Raw genomic sequence first — 21,111 nt, forward strand, 5'->3', positions numbered from 1 at the left:
GGGGGATTGCGGAACAGGTTCTCGCGACGCAGAGTATTGTACTCGTGATCCCATTCTGTGCTCGTTCGTTGCCTCCGCTGTGAAGCCATGACGGCTGCTTTACGAGCTGCACAGTATAATTAGTTGAGAAAGTTCGGAGTCGGGGTGTTCTGTGGTGTTGGGGGCTGGTCAAGGCGCAATAGAAATGAAATGTTCGTGAAGAGATTGAACTCACATTTCTCTCTTTAATGAGAATGTGCAAGAGTTTCCAAAGACAGAAAGACTTGTCAATTACACTGCAATCGCAGGGCAGTGGAGAAAATTCTGACGGCTGAGTACATCCCAGTGCCGTCTCCACGATACATGTGAATTTGTCTATCCTCAATCGAAGGCCGGATCTCGTACAGCAGAAAAAAAGTTTTGGCGGCGGGACTAGATAACGATAAGAGTCACGTGCGCGTTTTATCGATAAGACGATACCAAGGTGCAGGTGAAAGATCTAAGGTAAGCAATGACGGGCGGCAAACACCCGCAGGCATTGTAAGGTATTACTGAGTGAGGGGTCGTTGGGGTTGTCTTCTGGTTTCAGAGACGGCGAACTTAAGGGTACCCGGATACTGAACCGGGCGCTTCAATCGTCGCACAGAGTCAAGACATGCAGAGGGTAGTTTGATCGGATTGCTGGCCTTGTCCAGCCTGAAGTGTCACGATCGAAACTGACGAGCTTGTTGGCACTTGAGTGGAGAGTAGACCATGCGTAGACAGAGGGAAGAAGTTCCCAGGTCGCATCTAGATGGCCAGTGTTTCGATGCACGACGATCCCCCTCTCCTTCCCGTACCGGGCATGCCGCTTCTCCATCTTGACATGACCTGCAGGCCCCGTAGGGCGGTAGGGCGCGGCGCTACGCCCTCAATCAACCTGCAGCCATGATCAAGAGCCCCCTCTGAACAGAATATCGTCATGGCTGTGGGGTTGTGAGTTGGTGAGGTGAGGTCTGAGGATTGGCCCGCCCGGGAAGGACCGGACTACCATCACCTAGGTAGGTAGGTAGGTATGTCGGTATTGGTAAGGTCGGATGCCTCCCACGACAACGGACAACAGTCTCTGGCTTGATGACAACACGACCACGACCACGACGACCCCATTTCGAGCCTGTCCCTCTTGACCTCTTAGGAAGCCGCTCCTTCTCCACGCCTCCCTCTCCTCGTCCTCCTCCACCTCCACGCCGCCGGGCTGCAAGTCGGTCGAGCTTGGCTTTGCCTGCCTTAGAGCGAATCGCTTCGGGCCAGTAAGCTTCGTTGCGACATCAACACCCAAAGAGCTGTCCTGGCCCAAAGCAGCGGCCACGGCCAACCAGCGTCCAGCGCCGCGAGGTACCGCCTGCGGGTTGCAGCTCGTCGTGCAGTCGCTCTGCAGCACTTTGCAGCCCAACTGTTGCTGGTGCTGCGTTGAGTTGCCCGCAGTCTGCAGTCGGGTGCATAAGTAGGTAACTTTGTAACCAAACTTACCTTAACCTTCCTGCCAATCCATGCCTGCGTGTTGCTCTGCCTGCACTGCGCTGCCCTTTCCCTGTCCCTGCCTTGCGTCCCTGCCTTACCTGACCTGACCGGAACTGACCTTACCTTACCTTACCTGACCTTAACTTACCTCAACCTCCAACTACCTCCAACTGCCTGCTACCTAAGGCTGACCTCTTTCTATCACCTTGAAGGACAAATATACGTCAACACACTAGGCCGACACAATCCTGACCTTTTGGTTCTTCCGTGTCATTGTCATCATCGCTGCTGTTTCCGACCCCCAGAGTACTTAGCTATCGTACTTGACCTGCAAGAATCTCTCTTCAGCTGCATCCCGACTTGCTCTTCACCTCGATTTCTGAGAGACTGAAGAAGCCATAAATCCCCACGCCTTCCCCGGTCCACTGCTCTCTGCCTTTTCCCCTCTGTGCCGCTCCGATTTGCCGCCGTTATTACGTCTCTTTATCTGTTGTCCGGAATCGAGCAGCCTTCGCCCAATCACCCAAGCCCCTCTACCAGAGCTTGGACCCCGCTGTTGGTGCCCTCTGCCTCTTCTCGCAGATTGCCAATTTTTCTCCAGGTCACAAGCCGGCAAGCACGTTCTTGTAAGCTCGCTCCTTGCGAGCAAGGCACATTGACGAGTCCCGCAAGGATCAGCACTCTGTGTCTGCGACCTCGACCTCGACCTCGACCACGGCGGCTCTCTACCAGAGACACACTACACAAGCACAAGGCCAGAGCGGGTAGAACAACACCGTAAATCGTTCACCATCCAAACAACCGGGGCCTACAAAAGCAAGCAAGCATCCATCCATCCGTCCAGCATTGCAGAGCAGCCTCGACCTCACGTCCTGTACATCTTTCCATCCTGTACTGTGCCATATCAGACATACCTCCCCCCACGAGTTAAATAGCACATACATACATACGTTACCACTTCGGGGGGTCTCATCTCACGTCCCATCCCGTCCCGCCCACCATCGCATAGTACACAACACCGTACCGCACGCACAGCGCCCGCATTACACCGCGCAGCACTCGCTCCAGTCTTAGTCTACCTTACCGGTCATACCGACCTCTGGAGTACTCGCTGCTAGCCTCCCTCGCCTTCATCTGACGTTACAGGCGGCTGCCCCTCCTGCCCTGCTAGTCCTAGGTACGCAGCTTGTCACAAAATCGCCGTTGCCGATGATCGTTTCTCTTCTCCCGTCTTCTGTCGTCTGTTCTGCTGTTTAGAGCTCCACTGCGACCTGGTAGACCCTGGTACACGAATAAGAGCCGTCGATCTAGCCGCTGCTGCTCGGTCGAATGCAAGGTTGACCCTCATCGCTTCCGTGGAAGCACGGTCCAACCTTGACCTCAAAAGCATCGTTGTGTCCCCGTAATCCGTCCAGGGTGGGGAATCTGTGCTCCCGTCCGGCGTCACCTAACATCACAACCCTTGGCGCCTCTGCTCACAATCGTGCTGCTGTCACGGATCGCACAAGCCCTCGAGAGCCCTGCATGCGAAACTGCTGCGTCTGGACCAGTACGGAAGTCTCACAAGATATCTTATTTCTACGTAATTCTCTTTTCAACGATACAAGTCAGAAGGAGAGTCTGAGCGCACGTATTTAAACACCCAACTGAAACCCCACCCGCCTCGTCCCTTCACCGTCTATCCGTCTGAACCAGCTCTGCGCGACTTTCCTCTGGTTCACTCGAGCTCCCCAAGAGCTGCAGACCTTTCCCCCGTCCCACTATTACCCATAGACTGCCCCTAGAGAACGCCAGCACCATGGCTGGGTTATTTCGCAAGGTGTACGACTGGTTGTTGAGGACATTCTGGTAAGTCGAGCTAACCGGCTATGCGCCAGCAACCGGCGCTTCACCGCAATGCTTTGGGCTCGAGTCGACAGCATCGTTCCATCACTGACCAGAAGAACCAGGGCCACAGAGATGGATGTCACCATGATCGGCCTCCAGAATGCAGGCAAAACTTCATTGCTAAGGGTTTTGTCGGTAAGTCGTCAATGATTGCCCCTGAATCATGGCTCCAGTCGCTAATAATACCCGTCCAGGGCGGAGAATTCACGATCGAGTAAGCTGCGTCCCGAGTCGTTCCTTTCTCTCAACCCACACCACGAAACCCATTCAATAGCCACCCGGCCGCTCGACCCCGACTGTCGCATAGCGCATATCTGATCAGGACAACTTGGCTGACCTTGTTTACTTTTGTAGTTCCATACCGACGATTGGTTTCAACATGAAGAAGGTACAGCGCGGTCACGTCACTCTCAAATGCTGGGATCTTGGTGGTCAACCGCGCTTCCGGCCCATGTGGGAGAGGTATTGCCGTGATGTCAACGCCATCGTGTTCATTGTGGATATTGCCGATGTTGACATCCTCCCCATGGCACGAGAAGAGCTGCATTCTCTCATGAATCAGCCGTCACTGGAAGGCATTCCACTTTTGGTACTTGGAAACAAGTCCGACTTGGAAGACAAGTTAACCGTCGATGAGCTCATCGATGCGATGGATCTGAAGAGCATCGGTCACCGCGAGGTCTCCTGCTATGGGATTAGCGCAAAGGAAGAGACCAATCTTGATGCCGTGATTCAGTGGCTCGTAAAGTTTGCGAATAACAGATGAGCTCCCGGCCATCGCTATACTTTGTGATCCGTGGTTTCGCCCGGCCTTGCTCAAGGATGCACGAACTCTTGACGAAATAACCCAGACTGGCGCAACTGGGTTCGCCGGCCACGACACTGACACCTGCTAGGGCCAAAATCGGCTCGTCTCGGTTGGTGATAACCGAATCATATATACCCGCCGGTGACGTATCTTTCTCGTCAAGGACCTGAGATTGTGAGCATGCCATCTACCCCCATACAACCCACCCTCTTGGCATTCTCTATCATTATTCTTCTGCATAGCAACGAAATGGCTTAGGCATAGAGCCTGTGAAAGGACTGAAGAATAGGACATCCCGCGACTAGAGAATTGGCGCTTGCCTCCCTGATATTCCCATTTCCTTGGTTGGATTCTCACTGAAAAACCCCTGTTTGAAGATGCCTGTGTAAGGATAGTTTGTAGCGCAGGATTGACGGTTCAGACCATTTATGAGACGATGAAGCTATGAGCTATATTGCGATAACTTATTTCCAATGAAATGACGATCTCAAAACATGCTAAACTTGTCTCGATACCTTGCGTGAAGAGCTGACGACTTGCCTAGCATGAGCATGTCCCAGGAGTGGGTGAAACTGCACCAATCTGGCGTGTACCATCTGAATAGCTTGGGCCGCTAGCCAGCTTATTCGGGCAGCGAGAGTGGGCTCTCTCCTGCGACAGACGAGACAGAACGAAGCGACATGAACGAAAAGCCGACGGATAGCCCATCTTAGAGAAAGGGACTTGGGCGTGCAAGAGAGAGAGATGTTTTGCAAAGATGAGAAAAGAATGGAAGTCTGGGGAGGTCGTGGGCAGCGAGAGCGGGCACGAAGGGGGATACTTGAAGGGCTACAACACACAGACCACTTTGATGCGTTGGCCAACTCATCGATGCATCTGGTGGTCTGGGGAGACGAGCCAACGAGAGCAGCGCGAACCTTGCAGATGCCGTGACGAGGATGATTGGGCGCAGCGGAAGCAACTCGTTGCAGGGGGGGTCCTCCCGGATCGACGAGCTACATGCGTGCTGCGTGTGGTAGTCTTTTTTGCTTTGCTCGTCGACGGGACGGACGACGATACGATTTCAATCGCTCTCTGTGCATTAGTCTGGCGAGAGTCTGGGTAGTGGTGAGCGGGCAGCACCGCCGCCGTGACGTGTTCGTACATGTAGTAGACGACTACCCTAGGTAGGGGCTTTTTACCTTTTCACCTCTACACCGATGAGGTAGGTATCTATTTGCAGTATGGTCGCTATCAATCTACCTTACCGACCGACCCGCGACCCTTACATTTGGCATTTTCTGGCTTGCATCAACGGGAGGGATAAGAAGTGCGCGCCGCCGACCGCCACATTGTCTTGCAGCTCCGGGAATAACTGGTGAGGATGGAGCTTGGGGAAAACGAGCACAGCACATCGCAGCACATAGCAAAGAGACAATTAGGTTCCCGACGTGCTACGACCAGTTAGATAGGCCGTAGGCACTGCGGCAGATGTGAACATGGAGCAGAATACCGGTACCGTCGTGCGCACATTCATTGCATTGACCGGAAGCAGCTGGGTGAGAGGGTGTTACTGTGCTACTGTACAGTACTGCCTCTCGGCAGCTCACCGGCCGATGTTTCAAGTCTACGGAAGGACTCAAGCTCTGAAAAATGGGAACGGATAGCCCGCGGGGTAGGCTAGGTGTGTTTCCTGGACAGCAACATTCACTGCTATCGAAGACCCGAAGGATGCGGCGGCGACGGGCTGCCTTGACCACCTCGGAATAGCTTCTACAAGGCAGACGCAGGAACCCCCCCCGGTGTTGGACCGATTCCTTTACGGCGCAAGAGGGACAAATAAAGACTTTGGGGTTCATTACTAAGGAAGATAGCTAAGTGGATAGACAAATCCTCCTCTTCCTCCTCAGTACCGCTTCCAACTGCCAGGGTTGGTTCTTCTAGAAGCGAGGCGAGGCGAGGCGTAGCTGGTGCTGGAGAGGTGGGCACGGGCGAAGTACCACTAACAAAGACCTTCAAGTGGTCCGCTGACCTGGCACTCCTGGCTCGCCTGGCTCACCTGGTTCGGCCGTGTTCCGTCGTGGCGGAGAGGTGCCAACGACACTACCTCACTACCATGTATACGCCGCACTTTTCAGGGCAGGCATCTTGTTCACATTGTCGGGGTTCGTTGTTTGGAATCATTTACGCTTCAGCCCTTCCCAAGTAAGGGCATCCTTAGGTAATATCTCAAATGACAATTAGGTCAGCCTGGTGACTGACTCGTAAGGACCGCTGCGCATCAACTTGCCGGCTCGGGCTGGTTGTTGAGAAGCCTTGCTGCGCTCGCTTCCGTATGGGGGAGCTTCTCTAGCGAGTACGCTGTACTGCATAGTACATAGCTCAAATGATGGCTGTGTTACGCGGGCAGGAATTACTACAGTATAACGTTAGGTATGATTGAAGATACCGCAGGTGGTCGCACAGGATCTGAGGTAGGGAGACAGGTGTTGGTGTTGTGCCTTATCGCGCAGGTCGGGCCGCTTTGGGCCAAGCATTTGCCCTCTAGAGACTTGAGATACTGTGCAACCGTAACTGTTCGCTCTTTGTCAGCCAACGCGGCTTCAATAACGACTTTCTCAAACCGGCGTCTTGGAGATCCGCTGGCTGGTACGTGACGAGCGCGAGTAAAGTGGTGAGACCGCCGAGTACCTTAGCACTGCTTAGCTGTCTCTGTCCGTGCGGCCCAGAGACGACGAGAGTTTGTTAGCGTCACCGGCCGGGCTTGGAAGGCGACTGACCAGAAGTACACAGCCACACGGACACGCCATCACCCATCATCCACTTGCATCCATCCACCCCAAACGAGCCAAAGTCTGCGCTGGAAGCTGCTAGCTGCTGGCTGCTGTGCCCAGCCCAGACCAGCCATTCCAAATGGCCCGTACTGCGTCAGATAGGCCTCCTCCCTTACCCCCCCGGCCGCCCCAACCGGCAGTCTTGGCCAAGCCGCCATCAAAAAAGCAGGCTTATAACTTAAAAGGGTCGCTGCTGTTTCGCCCTGTTCTGTCCTCTGATTCATCATTCCATTGCATTGACTTTGCGACGTCACCTCTCTAAATTTCCCACCACCATCGGCACACCCTCGACGACCGAAGTGACTTCTCATCAACCTACAACAACAACAACAACAACCTTCATCATCATCATCGTCAAACCGTCGCCACTGCATCTTCAAAGCATCAATCAACACAATCAGAGAAATCAGATCCCGCCAAGAATTCTCACACATTGCGAATCGAGCTAAGCTTTCGCGAAAATGGCACCGTTAGCCGATGAACTGGCCGCCGTGGTCAGCAGAGAGTAGGTTCTTTGAAAGCGCATCCGCCCAGATGAAGACGCGCGCATTGCTAACTTTGCATCTCCAGTGTTCGCTGCTCTTCAGGCTACTACTACAGTGGAGGATATTGCTATAGATACAGCTCCTGGTATTGGTGGGGGCGATGGGTATTCGCCGGCGTTGTCATCCTCTTCATCATCGTTCTGCTCTTCCTGCTTGGGTAAGTGGCTGCTCCTCCCACATCAATTCACCTGCAGTCTTGACTGAATTTGCGATGGCTAACACTCTCGACCCCAGATGCATGAACGCCCGCCGCAGGAGAAGAAGAGGCCTGCAGCCGCGCTACGGCACCGGCTGGATGGGCGGGCCCCCGGCCTACACCCCGGGCAACTACAACCAGCCCCCGCCGCCGCAGTACCAGCAGCAGCAGCCGCAGTACACGGGCAACACGTTCAACAGCAACGAGGGCTACTACGGGACCCACAACGAGGGCATCAACCTCCAGCAGCCCCAGCAGTCGTACTACCCGAGGAGCGGCGACGACAGCGGCTACGCTCCCCCGCCCGGCCCGCCTCCGAGCAAGATTCACTAAGCGGATTTTGGAAGTTTCCAGCTTGAGGAGGATATGATCGAGGGAAAGGGAGGCTGTTGGAAACGATGATGCTAGATGTTATATGACGTACGCACGTGCGAGGTAGAGGACGGGGTGTTGACGGGGTGGATCATTATACCAAAAATCTGGCGTTGGTGGTCTCGGTAGCTTGGCTTTGTTTCCTCTTTCTTCCATAATGACGCGGGAGGGACATATTGCAGGTGAACGGCGGCATACGCCGTGCATGAGGCATGGAAAGGTCTATAAGGATCAATTCATGTAGTATTTCTCAGTCCTGTTACTACAGCCACGCAAGGCAAGGCTCGCTACCTGTGTGTGGGCTAGCTCCTATCAATCAATCAAGTAATCAATCAACCAATAAATGAGACCTCTCACATGCAACTCATAGCGACGTGCTTCTGAAGAAACTTGGCCACACGGCTCTGGATTTCTCGACACTGCTGCTGATACTACTTCATCGTTCTCAGCCAGGGAAGCATGAATCTGCGGCATACGCCGACCAATAATTGGCCTCGGAAAACGGCACGCAAGATATTCATGAGGGTGTCTACCTTATAAGCCTTGGTCCTGTAAACGACACTCAGCATGAGCATCTGATTTAAGCCTATACCAACAAAGGCTCCCTCCGCCGGATACTATCGATCAATCCAGAACGCGTGGTTTGCGGCATGCCGTTATTGTGGCGAGATGCCTCATCAGCCTGCTGTGGCTAAGAGCTTCCGAGTAGCATGCTGCAGCCCTTTCCCCGCGTGAGCTGCATCCGGCTAGGGCCGTTTTTGTCGCCATTCCACTCCGTGATAACCTCACGTGAGAGTCAAGCGATAGAAAGGCTTCCTTCTTGACAGTACCGGTAGTGTGTTTGCCGCTTATTAGAAAGCACGCCTTCAGGTCAGTCACGATCTTCTCCCCGCGCGCGCGCGCAGGGGCCCTCTGACGGCACGGTGTGTAATGAAAAGCAATCAATGCTTGCCCAGGGCCTGCATATCCTACGCAAGCCAAGCCAAGATTAGGGACAATTTCCTACCCCTGGATCTGAGTCTAAAGTTTCTGAGCGTGCAACTCCGCAATAACCGTCCGAGTCTAAAATCTGCGAGACAGAGAGAAAAGGAAGGAAGGGAAAAAACATAGCAGGACCGTTATGACGGTGCTTACCTCTCCTTACTCCAGCTTACTATGTACTACGGCACTGGAAGCGGGCCACCTGCAGCCGGCGCTGTCGATGGTCATCTTGAAATGCTTGGGGCCCTGCAGCAAAAGGGAAAGGCGGATGCGCGATCGCAATTCCCCCCCACTGGCCGGACACCTTGACACATGCTAAGATCCCTCCTGCAGCTCGGCTCGCTTATCACCATCACCGCTCATCAGCGGCCTAAACTGCCGTTGCAAGCTTGCAAAAGGTGGTCATGGTGGTGTGTGGGCGCCCTCTTTCTTGAGGTGTCGCCGTCGCTCTTCTGGGTTCTCCTGAATTTTGCGTGCAATTGAGTTAGGACCCCTAGCGCGATACCGACTCTAGAGTAAGAAGCCAGGGGACTGAAGAGCCTTGACCGCAACGGCGTAGGATGTAGATCGCGGGCAAGAAGAAGTCTTTTTCTTATTATCCCTCAATTCCGCCATTTTCTTTTCTTGTTTCGACACACCACCAGCGCCAGTCCATTCTCCCCGTTTGGCTGTGACCTTGTCGGTGCGCTGTTAGTCGGTCAGTCGCTCATTATTTCCCGTACAGACAAAACAAATCCATTCGTTCAAAGAAGAGCAGAAGGTCTCAGTCTCCCGTTTTCTCATATCTTGAGAGTCTCTTATCTCTCTTGAGAACTCTTCTTGACCAGATCCGGTTTTATGATATCACATTTCCCCCCGGATCGGATAGACCCTACCGTTCGTTTCTCTCTTTACGAACCCGGACCGTTGGACGGACAAGAAGCCGGCCTACACCACGCCATCCGCGTATATTCAGGTCACGAGAACTGAGTTGGTGGACGCAAGGAGGAGCAGCACCGGCGCCCTACAGCAGAAAAACAGCAGCCTATTCGAATTCAAACCCCGTGTTGAGAAGAACCACTGCCAATCAGTGCCTCCCTGTCTGGTCTTTTCACTGTCAGACAACCCACCGCCGAGCCTTGGTTCGTTTTGGAGGGGCACAGTCGATTTATTTTCGGAGCCTTGGTGCTGAGTGTGCTGGCTGAGCTGAGCTGCTTTGGTGAGCAGTAATTTTGTATTGGCATAATACATAGTAAGGAAGAGGGGACTTGCACCTCCTCTCACACCACCTCACCTCACCTCGCTCACCAAACCAAACCAAACGCGCACACATACACTGCTGCAGTAGCCCGTTAGCGCTAGGGCGGTTCCTGCACTAGCACAGCCCAGTTTCAGTCCCCGACTGCGAGACGAACCAAAACGCTGGGCTAAGCTCTCCGTCCCCTCGCCTACCGTTCATTTACACCCATTAATTGTCCCTCCGCCTCCCAACCCTCTTGCAGCAGGGGGCGAGGCTTGGACCACCTATTCCTCGACGCCGCCGTTGTGCCTTGCTTTTCTCACCTCCCTCGACAGACAGCCAGACGGACAATTCAATTGTAAATTGTAACGACGTTCGCTCTTTTTCTTTTCTCCGTCGCTTCTCCTTTTCGCTTGGACCAGCGACAACCAAAACAGTCGACTTTCACGACGCTGGGGGGTTCTCTTCACATTGAGCAAAACAAACGACACGACACGACAGGCAGGGTTACCAGGAATCCCGCGCTCGGGAGGGTTTTAGGCTGTTGCTGCGAAGGAAATCTCCCCCAAAGACGATCATACACCACACGAGCAAGCGACATCCCAGAATGGAATCATAGCAGGAGAACCCTGCTGTAAGTCCGATCGCCTTATTATACGCCGCCGCCGTTTATCCACCCAAACCAGAGGTTAGCTACATCAGCAGCAGCATCAGCAGCACCACAACCACAACCACAACCACCCCCGTGTGGGTCCGTTTGTGTGTTCTGTTCTTCGCAAGCAACCTCAGCTCTTTCCGCTCGCTGAGCGGAGTCAAATCGGGCCCACGATGCCTTCGATAGATGTTGCCATGGAGAGGAGTATGAGGAGGGGCGTCACAGAATTGGTAGCCGCGGCCATGCGTCCAGTGCTGGAGGGAAGGGGGATTGTTGCCGACGCTCAGAATCAGGTTGACGATGTGAAGACTGCTTTTTCTAGCTGGGACAACTGCATGCAGGCCGCCTATTGCAAGTGCGTTCTCCCCGAGACTCCAGGGTGGTGTATACTGTGTTGCTAACAAGCATGTGCAGGTGGCCGGTCATTGCCATAATTGTTATTGGCGGCCTGATCATATTCTCTATAGTCTGGTGCATTGCGCGGTGTCTGTGCTGCGGCCTCTCGTGCTGCTGCGAATGCTGCTACTGCCTCAAGTGCTGCGGTGAGTGCTGCGGCTGCTGCTCGCCGCCGAGAGGCCGGCGCCACAAGTACCTCGACGAGCCGTACATCCCGCCGAACCAGGGCTACCGCTCGGAAGCGCCCATGACCGCGGGCGCGCTGCCGGCGAAGCCCTCGCCGTTCCCCAGCGCCGCTGCCGCCTCGGCGCCGCAGTACGCCGAGTTCGAGACGAGCAAGAAGGGTGGGGCGCACGAGGACGCCCTGCCGGAGATGCCTAGCTGGGAGGGTGCGGGAAGCAAGAAGGTGCTTGTGGAGGACGAGCCCGTTGAGCTGGAGCAGCTGAAGAAGCCCGCCACGACCGAGCTCAACACCCAGGGTGCGCAGAACGTCCCCCTCATGGCTGGTGGCCATGTTCCGGGGCCTGCTAGTCCCATCTCGCCGGACTCCAGGAGCCCGTATGGTGTCCCGGGCAGCCAGTCTGCCTCGAGTGGATATCTCGGTGCGGGCGCTCCTCCTGCTGCTGCCGGTGCCCATGATCACAATGATCCGTATGGCTTGGGCGACCAGCCGTACAGCCAGAACGCAGGTGGATACGGACAGCAGTCGCAGACGTCTTTCGGGAATGATCAAGCCTATGGTATGGCTGGTGCTGCTGGTGTGGCCGGAGCCGGCATGGCTGGTGCAGCGATGGGACCGGGCAGACGGTCTCCCAGAGTCAACAACGGTGGCTATGGCCAACAGCCCATGGGCCAAGGGCCAATGGACCGAGGATATCAAAACCCCCAGGACTACAACAACGCTTACGGGAGGAGCCAGTCTCGCGGCCCTGCGGACCAAGGTTACGGCATGGGTCCTGGACGCCGGTCACCGCCTCGCGGCCCTAATGGCTCTAACGGTCCCAATGGCCCTGTCCGTCCAAATATGATGGGCGGAGCGGCCTACCCAGACCGCGAACGCCGCTCTCCCGCTCCACAGGGAGATCGCGGGTACGGCAACAACTACAACAACCGGCCGTATCCTCCCAACCCCCAGAGACAGTACTCATCCGATTCCACACGCCCTCTGGCACGCCCTCCCCCACAACGTCAGTTCACAGACGAGTACCCACCACCCTCTCCTACAAGCCTACAGAACAACTCGGGCTTCGACTTCAACTCCGGGTTCAGCAGGCCACCGCCATACTCTAACAACAGCTCTTACGAGAGACGTCCTAGTGAGAGCAGCCGCCAGGGCAACCAGGGCATCCCGACGTCCTCCAGCGGCGGTGGACAGGCGTATCCCGGATACAAGCCGTACCAGCCGGCCCAGGATAATACTAGGCAACAAGACGGATGGAGCGGTCTGTAAATCGCCAGATAATCCGTTAAAGCTACGATGGTGTGTTCATATAAGCGGTGTTTATCTGCTGCGGATGGATTCAGTTACGCATATATATATTATACTGTACTGTACGACCAGACGACGGTGTTCTTTCTCGGTTGATATCCAACGACAAATCGTTTCAGCATTTACTACAAAACGGAGATGGGTGTTGGTGTATACAAAACTTCATTCTACCTTTTTTTTTTCTCTCTCTCCCTCTACGTCATCACGGCATGTCATCGGCTTCTTTTTTCAACATCTATTCAACTTCTTTCATTGGGGATGGGGGGCCTCTTGGAGTTGGCTGTCAGGTGTTTTTTTATCATCGTATGTGTGATCATGTATCCAAGGCGAGGTGGATCCTCTTGTGGATGTGGATGCGTCTTCTCTTCATAATGGGCGTGGGGGAGAACTTGCATGGTGATGGTTCTTGTGGGCAAATATCACGGTCCTAGAGCTCAGCGAGATTTTAGATGGCGGTGAAGTGGTAGAATGTGGATGACTGCCACCAGGCCTGGTAGCCTGGAGTCTCTTCAGGTCGGACCCGGGCCTTGTCTGCAGCAGTAGCAGAAGCTGCAGCTGCAGCTCCCGGGGGTAATGGGGGGGTTTCTTGGAGACGCGCGTCATCTTGGCTAGAGGAGATGCTGGAAGCAGAGAGTCGCTGGGCGCTGCTCGGGAGCTAGGCAAATAAGCTTAAAAGTAAGGTATGGCTGGAGCCGCGATGTCAGGCCCAGTCGTAACTACACGGTTTAGGTGGAATGGCAAGAACATTGAACCAACAAAATGCTCTTATTCGTGATTTGTCTGCAAGGAGTCCGCTCGTAGTCATAGTTCCTTAGCGAAGCTAGTATGCGTACAAATGGTCATATGTCAGTGGGAGTTGATTATCACGTTTATAACACTATCATCGCTATGCTAGCGCCAACAACGCCGTGACGGACAGTCTCTCGCATGTGTCCGTGGTCATCTGTATGTATATCCAACGCCTGGGTGTCTGTATACAATGCCTGGGAGCAAACGCAGGCATGCCAGCGCGAAGCAGAGAATCCGCAGTAGTCCAAGTTCCCAATTCAACGACCGGCTAGAAATATCAATGATGAATGGGGGTGGGCCTTTCACTCGTGGGGGAAGAGCTCTTCCTGGATCAGCTTGCCCCTGGCGTCCCGCTTGTCCTTCCCGCTCGAGGTGCTCCCGATCACGGTCTGCGAGTCCCCGTCCGTGGCCGGGTCATACTCGCGCGTCGTGTCCTTGACCTGGTCCGCCTTGGTGCTCTGGCCCTGGCGCCTGTGCGCCTTGATGTCCTCCTCGTCCTCGAGCTCGACCGAGTCCTCGTCGTCGCCGCTCTCGCTCAGGTGGTCGTACGCCGCGGCGTGGGCGTGGGCGTGGGCGTGGGCGTGGGCGGTGCCGACCTCGGGCTCGCCGTCGTCGTCCTTGGGCGCCTGCTTCTTGATGAAGCTGTCGATGATGTAGTACTGCAGGGCGTTCATGATGAGCGGGAAGACCATCATGACGAAGGCGACCTGCAGGCGCTCGTTGCCCTCGGTCCAGCCCAGCGCCCAGTCGCCGATGCGCGAGATCCACGGCATCATCAGGAAGATTATGAGCACGCACAGCTTCATCCCGAACAGCCCGCAGAAGTAGATCAGCGACTGCTTGAGCCACCACCACGCGCGCGGCGGGCTGCCGTAGTTGCCGCTCTGGATCGACTCGGGCGGGTTGCCGGCGGGGGTGAGCGCCACGAGGCCGGTGACGATGCGGAGGAGGAAGATGAGGATGGGGATGCCGAGCGTCGTCTGGGGTGTGTATGTTAGTGGCTGGGACGGCAGATGAGTCAGGGAATACGTACGTCAATAGCAAGGTTGAGTAGATAGGAGGAGCATGGGTTCGGGGTATATTCTTCGCCTCTTCTCAGGAGCCTCGCGGCACCCGAGACCGCTGCCGGCTCGAGGCTGACGGAGAAGCGACCAGAGGTCAACATCGACATGACGACATTCGCAACATGCAGGAGGGCGGACCCAAACACCTGCTTCGAGGCGTCAAAGAACCATATTTTGACCGGCCGTTGAGGTCTTTCTCGCCAGCGCTTGTAGACCAGAGCCAAGAGAGCCAGGGCGCCAAGGGCCAGCTGAACCAGGAGAGCAAAGGGCCCTAATAGTCTGCACTCTCCGTTGGAGTCGTCATCATCTGATCCCTTATCTGCTACGGCGGTAGCCGCAGCCGTTGCTGCTGCTATGACGCCGCTCGCCATCGTCGCTATCGCACCATCGAGGGTGGCCGTTGGGACATCGACGCCGACTGGGTTGGGAGCCGTTGCTATATGAAAGACTCCATCTGCACGAGGGAGGATTGGGGCATCGCGGACGATATGAGCAACAGCCTGCACGAGGGCAGCTGGGGGAGACATCCCCAGAGGAATCACGGCGTGCTGCAGTGAAGTTGTGAAAGTGTCCGCTTCGGGGGATGCAGCTCCGAGATGATAAGTCGTTGTCGAGCGGTCGAATGACTGAAGAGCCGCCTAACTGTAGAGCGGGCGCAGAGTCAAGCAATCACACGAGAAAAGGAAAGGACAGAATAAGAATTACGAAGGGAAGAAGAGGCCCGGATACATATCGCAAGGCCAGAAATGTTGGGGGCAACGTCGTGTGAAGATACCTACCACATTGAATGGGGCGGTGGTCGAGGTCATGTTGTAATGGTTAGTCAGGAGGGATGGCTGAGACACGCCGTTGATTGGACCCGGCACAGCCTAACGGCTGCCTGCACAGCGCCTCCAACTGCAGCTCCTTGGGCTGACCACACCCTAAAATCTCGGATCTACAGCATGTGGCCGGCAAAAGTGTTAGTAGGGGGCTCTTGGCTCTTACCATTTGCGATCCTGGTCTGCGTCCTCTTCTGGCATTGCGAAGCTCCACTGCGCATGACCACCGACCTGAAGAGCCTAGGCTCTAACAAAGGTAAGCTTAAATAAGGTAATTCGGCAAGCCACTATCGGTTGCATATCCAAATGAGGTATAATTACGACAATGGTCGAGCGATTGAATAGAGATGTCTTGAGAGGCATCGTATACAGCATGGACTCTTTGTCGAGATATTGATAGCGGGTTGAGGTGAAGAGACTCATCGCCATTGCCGTTTACTTCACGACAAAATGAACACGTCTACATTCCGAGCAGCATATCACACATCACGAGTCACAAAACATCTCTCTTCAAGAGGAGGCTAAGAGATATGAAAGAGGGTAACTGCCTTGTAGCAAGGCTGCGTTGCATTCTTCCCATGCCGTCGTGGCTCAGCAAGCTGTCCATAAAACAAAACACAATTTATATTCACACGCAATACCTGTGAAAAAGCAGACGCCAGTGTCCATAGACCACACCATAAGAGGGCAGTGATGCCACTTCCTATTCCCCGAACCCGGCAAATTGAGCCAACCAAACCATCAATTATCATGTCGTAACGAAACGCATTCCTTTAGGTATGTGTGAGAGAGAGGAGGATATGTATGAGGGGTAGCCAAAGCCACGCCAGATCCCGACTGTCAAAATTTTCCGCACGTAGTTTTCCCATGGGCCTTGTTCTCCAGATCGAGACTCTTACAGTGTTTGGTTACACTAGGCGCACTCTGGGACCGTAGGAAGTAGACTGCGAATAAAGCTGGTGACGGGGCTGCGAGCCCCGCCGGTGACCATCGGCTTGCCCTTGTTGGGGATCGCCTTGGATCCCGCAGGAGTAATGGTGATTGATGACGAAGACGAGCCTGCTGATGATCGAGAATGCAGGTGCCTATCCGCAGGCCCGTCTGATTGTCAATCGATGCCGTGCTGTCTCTTGAGCTGCGCTAAATTCTCCTTGCGAGCCTCGAGGTCCTCTTTTGACTTGGCCATCTTCTCGGGCTGATGATATAGAACTACAAAGAGATGTTAGAGACACACATACACACATAACGTATCTAGAGGATGATACGTACCGACAAGGTAGCGGTTCTGGAAGTTGAAGCCGTTGAGCTTGTCGCAGGCCTGCTTCGCATCCATTACGTCTTCATAGACAACGAAAGCAGTGCCCTTGGTATTGGACGCAATGCCCTGGCGGACCTGGCTGTAGGAGCTATTAGCATTGGGGACAGAGAGAGGTTGCATGCTGGGAGAGCGTACCGAATAGGCCCAAACTTGCCGAAGAGGTCGAACAACTCCTCGGGAGTTACGTTGTAGCTATCGAATGAGTCAGCAGAAGTTCATTGAGTATAGTTCATTTCGGTAGGAGAGGCAACGGACCTTAGATTCTTGACGAATAAAGCTCTGTTGATGCTCACGTGGTTAGCAAAGTGATGCCCAGACATTTGGTGATAGTGATAGAGGGACCCTGGGGGACCCTGGAAGGACGCAGAAAACGCGGGGCGGGCGTACCGATTGACCTCCGGGGCAAGCTTGCCGGCTCGACTCATATCTTGATGGCAGGTATCGGGTGCACGTCTACTCTCAAGTGGTGCTAAGTAGATGGCGACGCAGTCGTTGCTGGGGAGGGTGGTGGTGGGTTGGGATGTGGGATTGGTGATAAGTCGTTCGAAAAGGCGAGAAAGGAAGCGTGGAAAGAGTATGCGGAGATGTCGAAAAGGGCGCTAATCCTCTCTCGGCCAGGCAGCCTCGTCGCCTGCCCATGTCGCTCGCTGCGCTGAGGACTTACGAGCTTCTCTCCGATTCGCTCCGCGCTCCACTCTTTCCACGTGACACGTCACACCCACGCTCTAGCGGGTCTGTGCTGCTTCCCTGTTTGGGTTTCCTGCCTGGGTGAGGGTCAGTCAGTGTTGCCTTGGGCTACCTTGCTGGTTTTCAGTGGCTCCCCCCCTGTAAGTCAGTGCCTTGACCACAAAGGTGCTTTGTTTTTAGTGGCTCCGGGAGAACCTTCAGGGTGGGAGAGCCACCTAACCACCACTGTATTACTGACTGCCGATGATTCGACGACCTAAGATCCCAGTCGTAGGTATCCATCCAACTTCGACCGACACGCCCCAAAACCGCTCAAACCCAACCACTCGTTCGGCCACGACACGGGCCAGCTCATCCACGTCGTCTATGAGCTTGGCCATAACAATCAATCCTCATCGAATGCGTGGGGAGCAGCTTTCTGCCCCGTCTGCGTACCCCGAGACAGCATATCTTCATCGCTACAATGCCGTCAGTCACGCAGGAACAGTCCTTCGTCCCCTCTAAGAAACGGCGGCGAGACGACAACGATGGCGAGATTCGCCTGCCATTGTACGCCCACTTCCACCCTAGACTCTCGAATCGCTGGGCTGATGACTTGCACAACAGCGCTCAGGACATTGAGCCTTCACAAAACATCTATGCCGTCTCTTTCGACGACCCTCATCACAACAACTTCGCCTTCCGGCAACGGCAACATGAACAACAACACGATAGTCGAGAGCACTTCTCGGGTAACCACCCGCTCGCCCGTAAGATAATACCATTACCTACGGCAAAGAGAGCGCGGCTATACGACGAGGAGCTGGAAAATGGTTCTCGGCAGGGATTGGCAGAGTCTCGTGGACAGCAGCGACAACAGTCAGCACCATCTTCACCGCGTCACACCAAATCTCCTTCAAAGGAACTCCAACAAACCAGCGGCAACAGTCGACCCGCTGCGGCGAGGACGACCTCATCAGCACTCCTCAGTCCCTGCCACATATGTCACAGGAAACCAACGAAAAGGTCGGATCTGGACTCATATGCAGATTGTATGGGCTGCGGGCAAAGAACATGCTACGTCTGCATTCGGGAGTGTCTAGGCTGGAAGGTGCCAGAGCGTGAAGATGACGAGATGCCCAGCCAGCTGGAGGAGAATCTGTCTGCCTCCTTCCACATGGAGGATGCACCGAACGAGAACGAGACTGGACCAGAAAGTGGAAACGTGGACCAGAAAGAGCAAAAGATAGCGGACTGGGCAACGGGCGGAAGAGGACACCGTCCAATGGTCTGTAGTCGGTGCTGCATCGAGCGGCCGACAGACGGAGAGATCATTTGCTTTGGATGCTTGCCTTTCGTCGAAGCGTAGGGCTTGGGCGCTGTTGATTTACGAATGCATTTGGGGCGGACAGCGGAACAACACATTTTACGAACTCACTCAAAGATATCCACGAACTGCACCCATGTATTGCACGGCCGCAGAAGGCCATAGTTGGTTTAATCATGTTAGCATTACGTTCTTGAGGGCCGGGCAAGGCTCCGGTACCTACTTCTGTAAATTTAGTCACCACCCCTTCGTAGGGCGTTGGTATGGGTTGGGAACTTGCTGTTTTATCACCACGTAGGGACAACACAGTGGCAATTATACGAGCGTATTCATTGCAAAGAACCGGCGGATAGTCGCCCTAGCATAGCTCAGAAAGACGCCGCATGAATGACAAATAAGACTACAAGACACCATGGATTCAACTTGATCTCTATGCTGTCTATTGACTGTTCCAGTTCCCCATACTCGTACATGACGATGGTCCGTAGGCCATCTTAATTATACTGCATGTATGTAGCAGTCGAGTTGAACTTCAAGTTGCCCTTGATCACCTTGTCCACCGCGCTCAGGAAGTCCTTCTCTGAGGCAACCTTTCTCCTGGCACGGATGGCGAACATGCCTGCCTCTGTGCAGACACTGCGCAGCTCGGCACCGGTAGCATTGGGGCAGAGACGAGAAATCAGCTCCCAGCGAATGTCTCGCTCCACGGACATACTCTTGGCGTGGATACGGAGAATGTTTGCACGACCCTCGAGATCAGGTAGCGAGAACTCGATCTTTCGATCGATACGGCCGGGTCTCATCAAGGCAGGATCCAGAGTCGACGGTCTGTTTGTGGCGAACATGACCTTGATGTTGCCTCGAGCATCAAAACCGTCCAGCTGGGTGATCAGCTCCAGCATAGTTCTCTGGACTTCGTTATCACCACCAGCACCATCATCGAAACGAGCGCCGCCAATAGCATCGATTTCGTCAAAGAAAATGATGCAAGCCTTCTTTGTCCGGGCCATCTCGAACAGCTCACGGACCATACGAGCACCCTCACCAACGTACTTCTGTACCAACTCGCTTCCAATAACTCGGATGAACGTTGCGTCGGTTCTGTTCGCCACAGCACGAGCACACAGCGTCTTTCCTGTTCCAGGAGGGCCGTACAGCAGCGCTCCCTTCGGTGGGTCGATACCAAGGTTTACGAACCGCTCGGGTGACAACAGCGGCATCTCGACGACCTCTCGCAGCTTCTCGACCTGCTCTTTGCAGCCACCGACATCACCGTACGTAACATCAGGCTTCTCCTCGACCGTCATCATTGTAACGCTGGCATCGATCTTGGGCGGCAGGGGTAGCAGGATCTGGTACTTATTGCGGTCGACGCCGACACGCATGCCCTCCTCGATATCCGTGGGGCTGACGCGCTCGCCCAACTGGACAACGAACTTGGCAATCTGCTTGACGTTGATGACATACTTGCTCTTGGAGTCGTCCTTCTCGTCGGCGATGATCTTGGTGCACCGCGCTACTTGAAGCGGTTGCTCTTCTGACATGCGCTGACGGTCGGCGGCGACATCCCAGAGGTGAGGCGGCGCCAGCCCCGTGTCCGACTCCTTGACGCCGATCTTCTCGTCCACACTCTGCTGCTTCTCTTTTATCTGTTGCTCGAGCTTCTTGAGGGCTGCTCCGTAGGGCGCGGCGCCGTAGGTCTTGAGGACTTGGATGTCCCTGGTGACAACGGGTTAGCTAGCTTCGAGGGAGGAGAAAGGATGTATTAACAAGGTGCGACATACTCATCTGTGAGAGGTGTGATCTTCTTCTCCTCAATCTCGTCATCTGCATATTTCTTTTGGTACTTCTCCCAGTTTGATCCCGTGGCAGAAGGCTGAGATTCATTAGCTCTGGCACTGTTGGCAGCAACCAGCTGGGGGCAATACGGACCATCTTGACGCTTGTCGGGGGAGGACTCAGGTCCCCGAAAACAAGGCGCTGGGGATTCTGCAAAGAAGTCTCGTCGTAGAATTAAAATCCGTTTGAGGTGAGGCGTCTCGCGGAGAGTATATCGTCGCCGAGATGGTGGTGATGGGGATGAGGGAAGTCGCTGTTGAAGTTGTTTGCTTTGAGAGGATGATTGGGGTGCTGGGAGACGCATCCGTAATCCAAGTTGCCTTGAGCTTCCACGCCTGGAGGTGCACGTCCCCGGCGAGGCTGACCCAGCGCTACGTACAGGTACCTCAAGGCAAGCTAATGCGAAAGCTGACTTAGCGCCACACCCCACCAAACCCAACTGCCTCC

The 21,111-nt window shown here is 54.7% G+C and overlaps 6 protein-coding genes across 6 annotated transcripts; 3 read left to right on the forward strand and 3 right to left on the reverse strand.

Moving 5' to 3' along the window:
* Nucleotides 1-3,745: 3,745 nt before the first annotated feature.
* On the forward strand, nt 3,746-4,132 carry UCRPA7_2057 (putative adp-ribosylation factor family protein; the record flags this gene model as incomplete). The annotated part of the gene is made up of 1 exon (XM_007914632.1): nt 3,746-4,132. One exon carries the CDS (start codon nt 3,746-3,748, stop codon nt 4,130-4,132), a length of 387 nt encoding a protein of 128 aa, XP_007912823.1.
* Nucleotides 4,133-7,448: 3,316 nt separating this feature from the next.
* On the forward strand, nt 7,449-8,061 carry UCRPA7_2058 (hypothetical protein; the record flags this gene model as incomplete). Its single annotated transcript, XM_007914633.1, has 3 exons — nt 7,449-7,492; nt 7,558-7,689; nt 7,767-8,061. The coding sequence occupies 3 exons, from the start codon at nt 7,449-7,451 to the stop codon at nt 8,059-8,061; spliced, it is 471 nt and encodes a 156-aa protein (XP_007912824.1).
* Nucleotides 8,062-11,197: 3,136 nt separating this feature from the next.
* On the forward strand, nt 11,198-12,801 carry UCRPA7_2059 (putative fibroin-3 related protein; the record flags this gene model as incomplete). The annotated part of the gene is made up of 2 exons (XM_007914634.1): nt 11,198-11,310; nt 11,370-12,801. The coding sequence occupies 2 exons, from the start codon at nt 11,198-11,200 to the stop codon at nt 12,799-12,801; spliced, it is 1,545 nt and encodes a 514-aa protein (XP_007912825.1).
* Nucleotides 12,802-13,931: 1,130 nt separating this feature from the next.
* On the reverse strand, nt 13,932-15,064 carry UCRPA7_2060 (putative fk506-binding protein 2 precursor protein; the record flags this gene model as incomplete). The annotated part of the gene is made up of 2 exons (XM_007914635.1): nt 13,932-14,609; nt 14,663-15,064. 2 exons carry the CDS (start codon nt 15,062-15,064, stop codon nt 13,932-13,934), a joined length of 1,080 nt encoding a protein of 359 aa, XP_007912826.1.
* A 1,558-nt stretch (nt 15,065-16,622) lies between these two features.
* Nucleotides 16,623-17,152, reverse strand: UCRPA7_2061 (putative pre-mrna branch site protein p14 protein; the record flags this gene model as incomplete). The annotated part of the gene is made up of 4 exons (XM_007914636.1): nt 16,623-16,723; nt 16,784-16,911; nt 16,968-17,024; nt 17,088-17,152. The coding sequence occupies 4 exons, from the start codon at nt 17,150-17,152 to the stop codon at nt 16,623-16,625; spliced, it is 351 nt and encodes a 116-aa protein (XP_007912827.1).
* Nucleotides 17,153-19,319: 2,167 nt separating this feature from the next.
* On the reverse strand, nt 19,320-20,760 carry UCRPA7_2062 (putative 26s protease regulatory subunit 7 protein; the record flags this gene model as incomplete). Its single annotated transcript, XM_007914637.1, has 3 exons — nt 19,320-20,544; nt 20,610-20,701; nt 20,758-20,760. The coding sequence occupies 3 exons, from the start codon at nt 20,758-20,760 to the stop codon at nt 19,320-19,322; spliced, it is 1,320 nt and encodes a 439-aa protein (XP_007912828.1).
* Between the last annotated feature and the right edge of the window lie 351 nt (nt 20,761-21,111).

Source organism: Phaeoacremonium minimum, assembly GCF_000392275.1.
Source record: "Phaeoacremonium minimum UCRPA7 unplaced genomic scaffold PA7_03_scaffold_146, whole genome shotgun sequence".
Taxonomy (NCBI): domain Eukaryota; kingdom Fungi; phylum Ascomycota; class Sordariomycetes; order Togniniales; family Togniniaceae; genus Phaeoacremonium; species Phaeoacremonium minimum.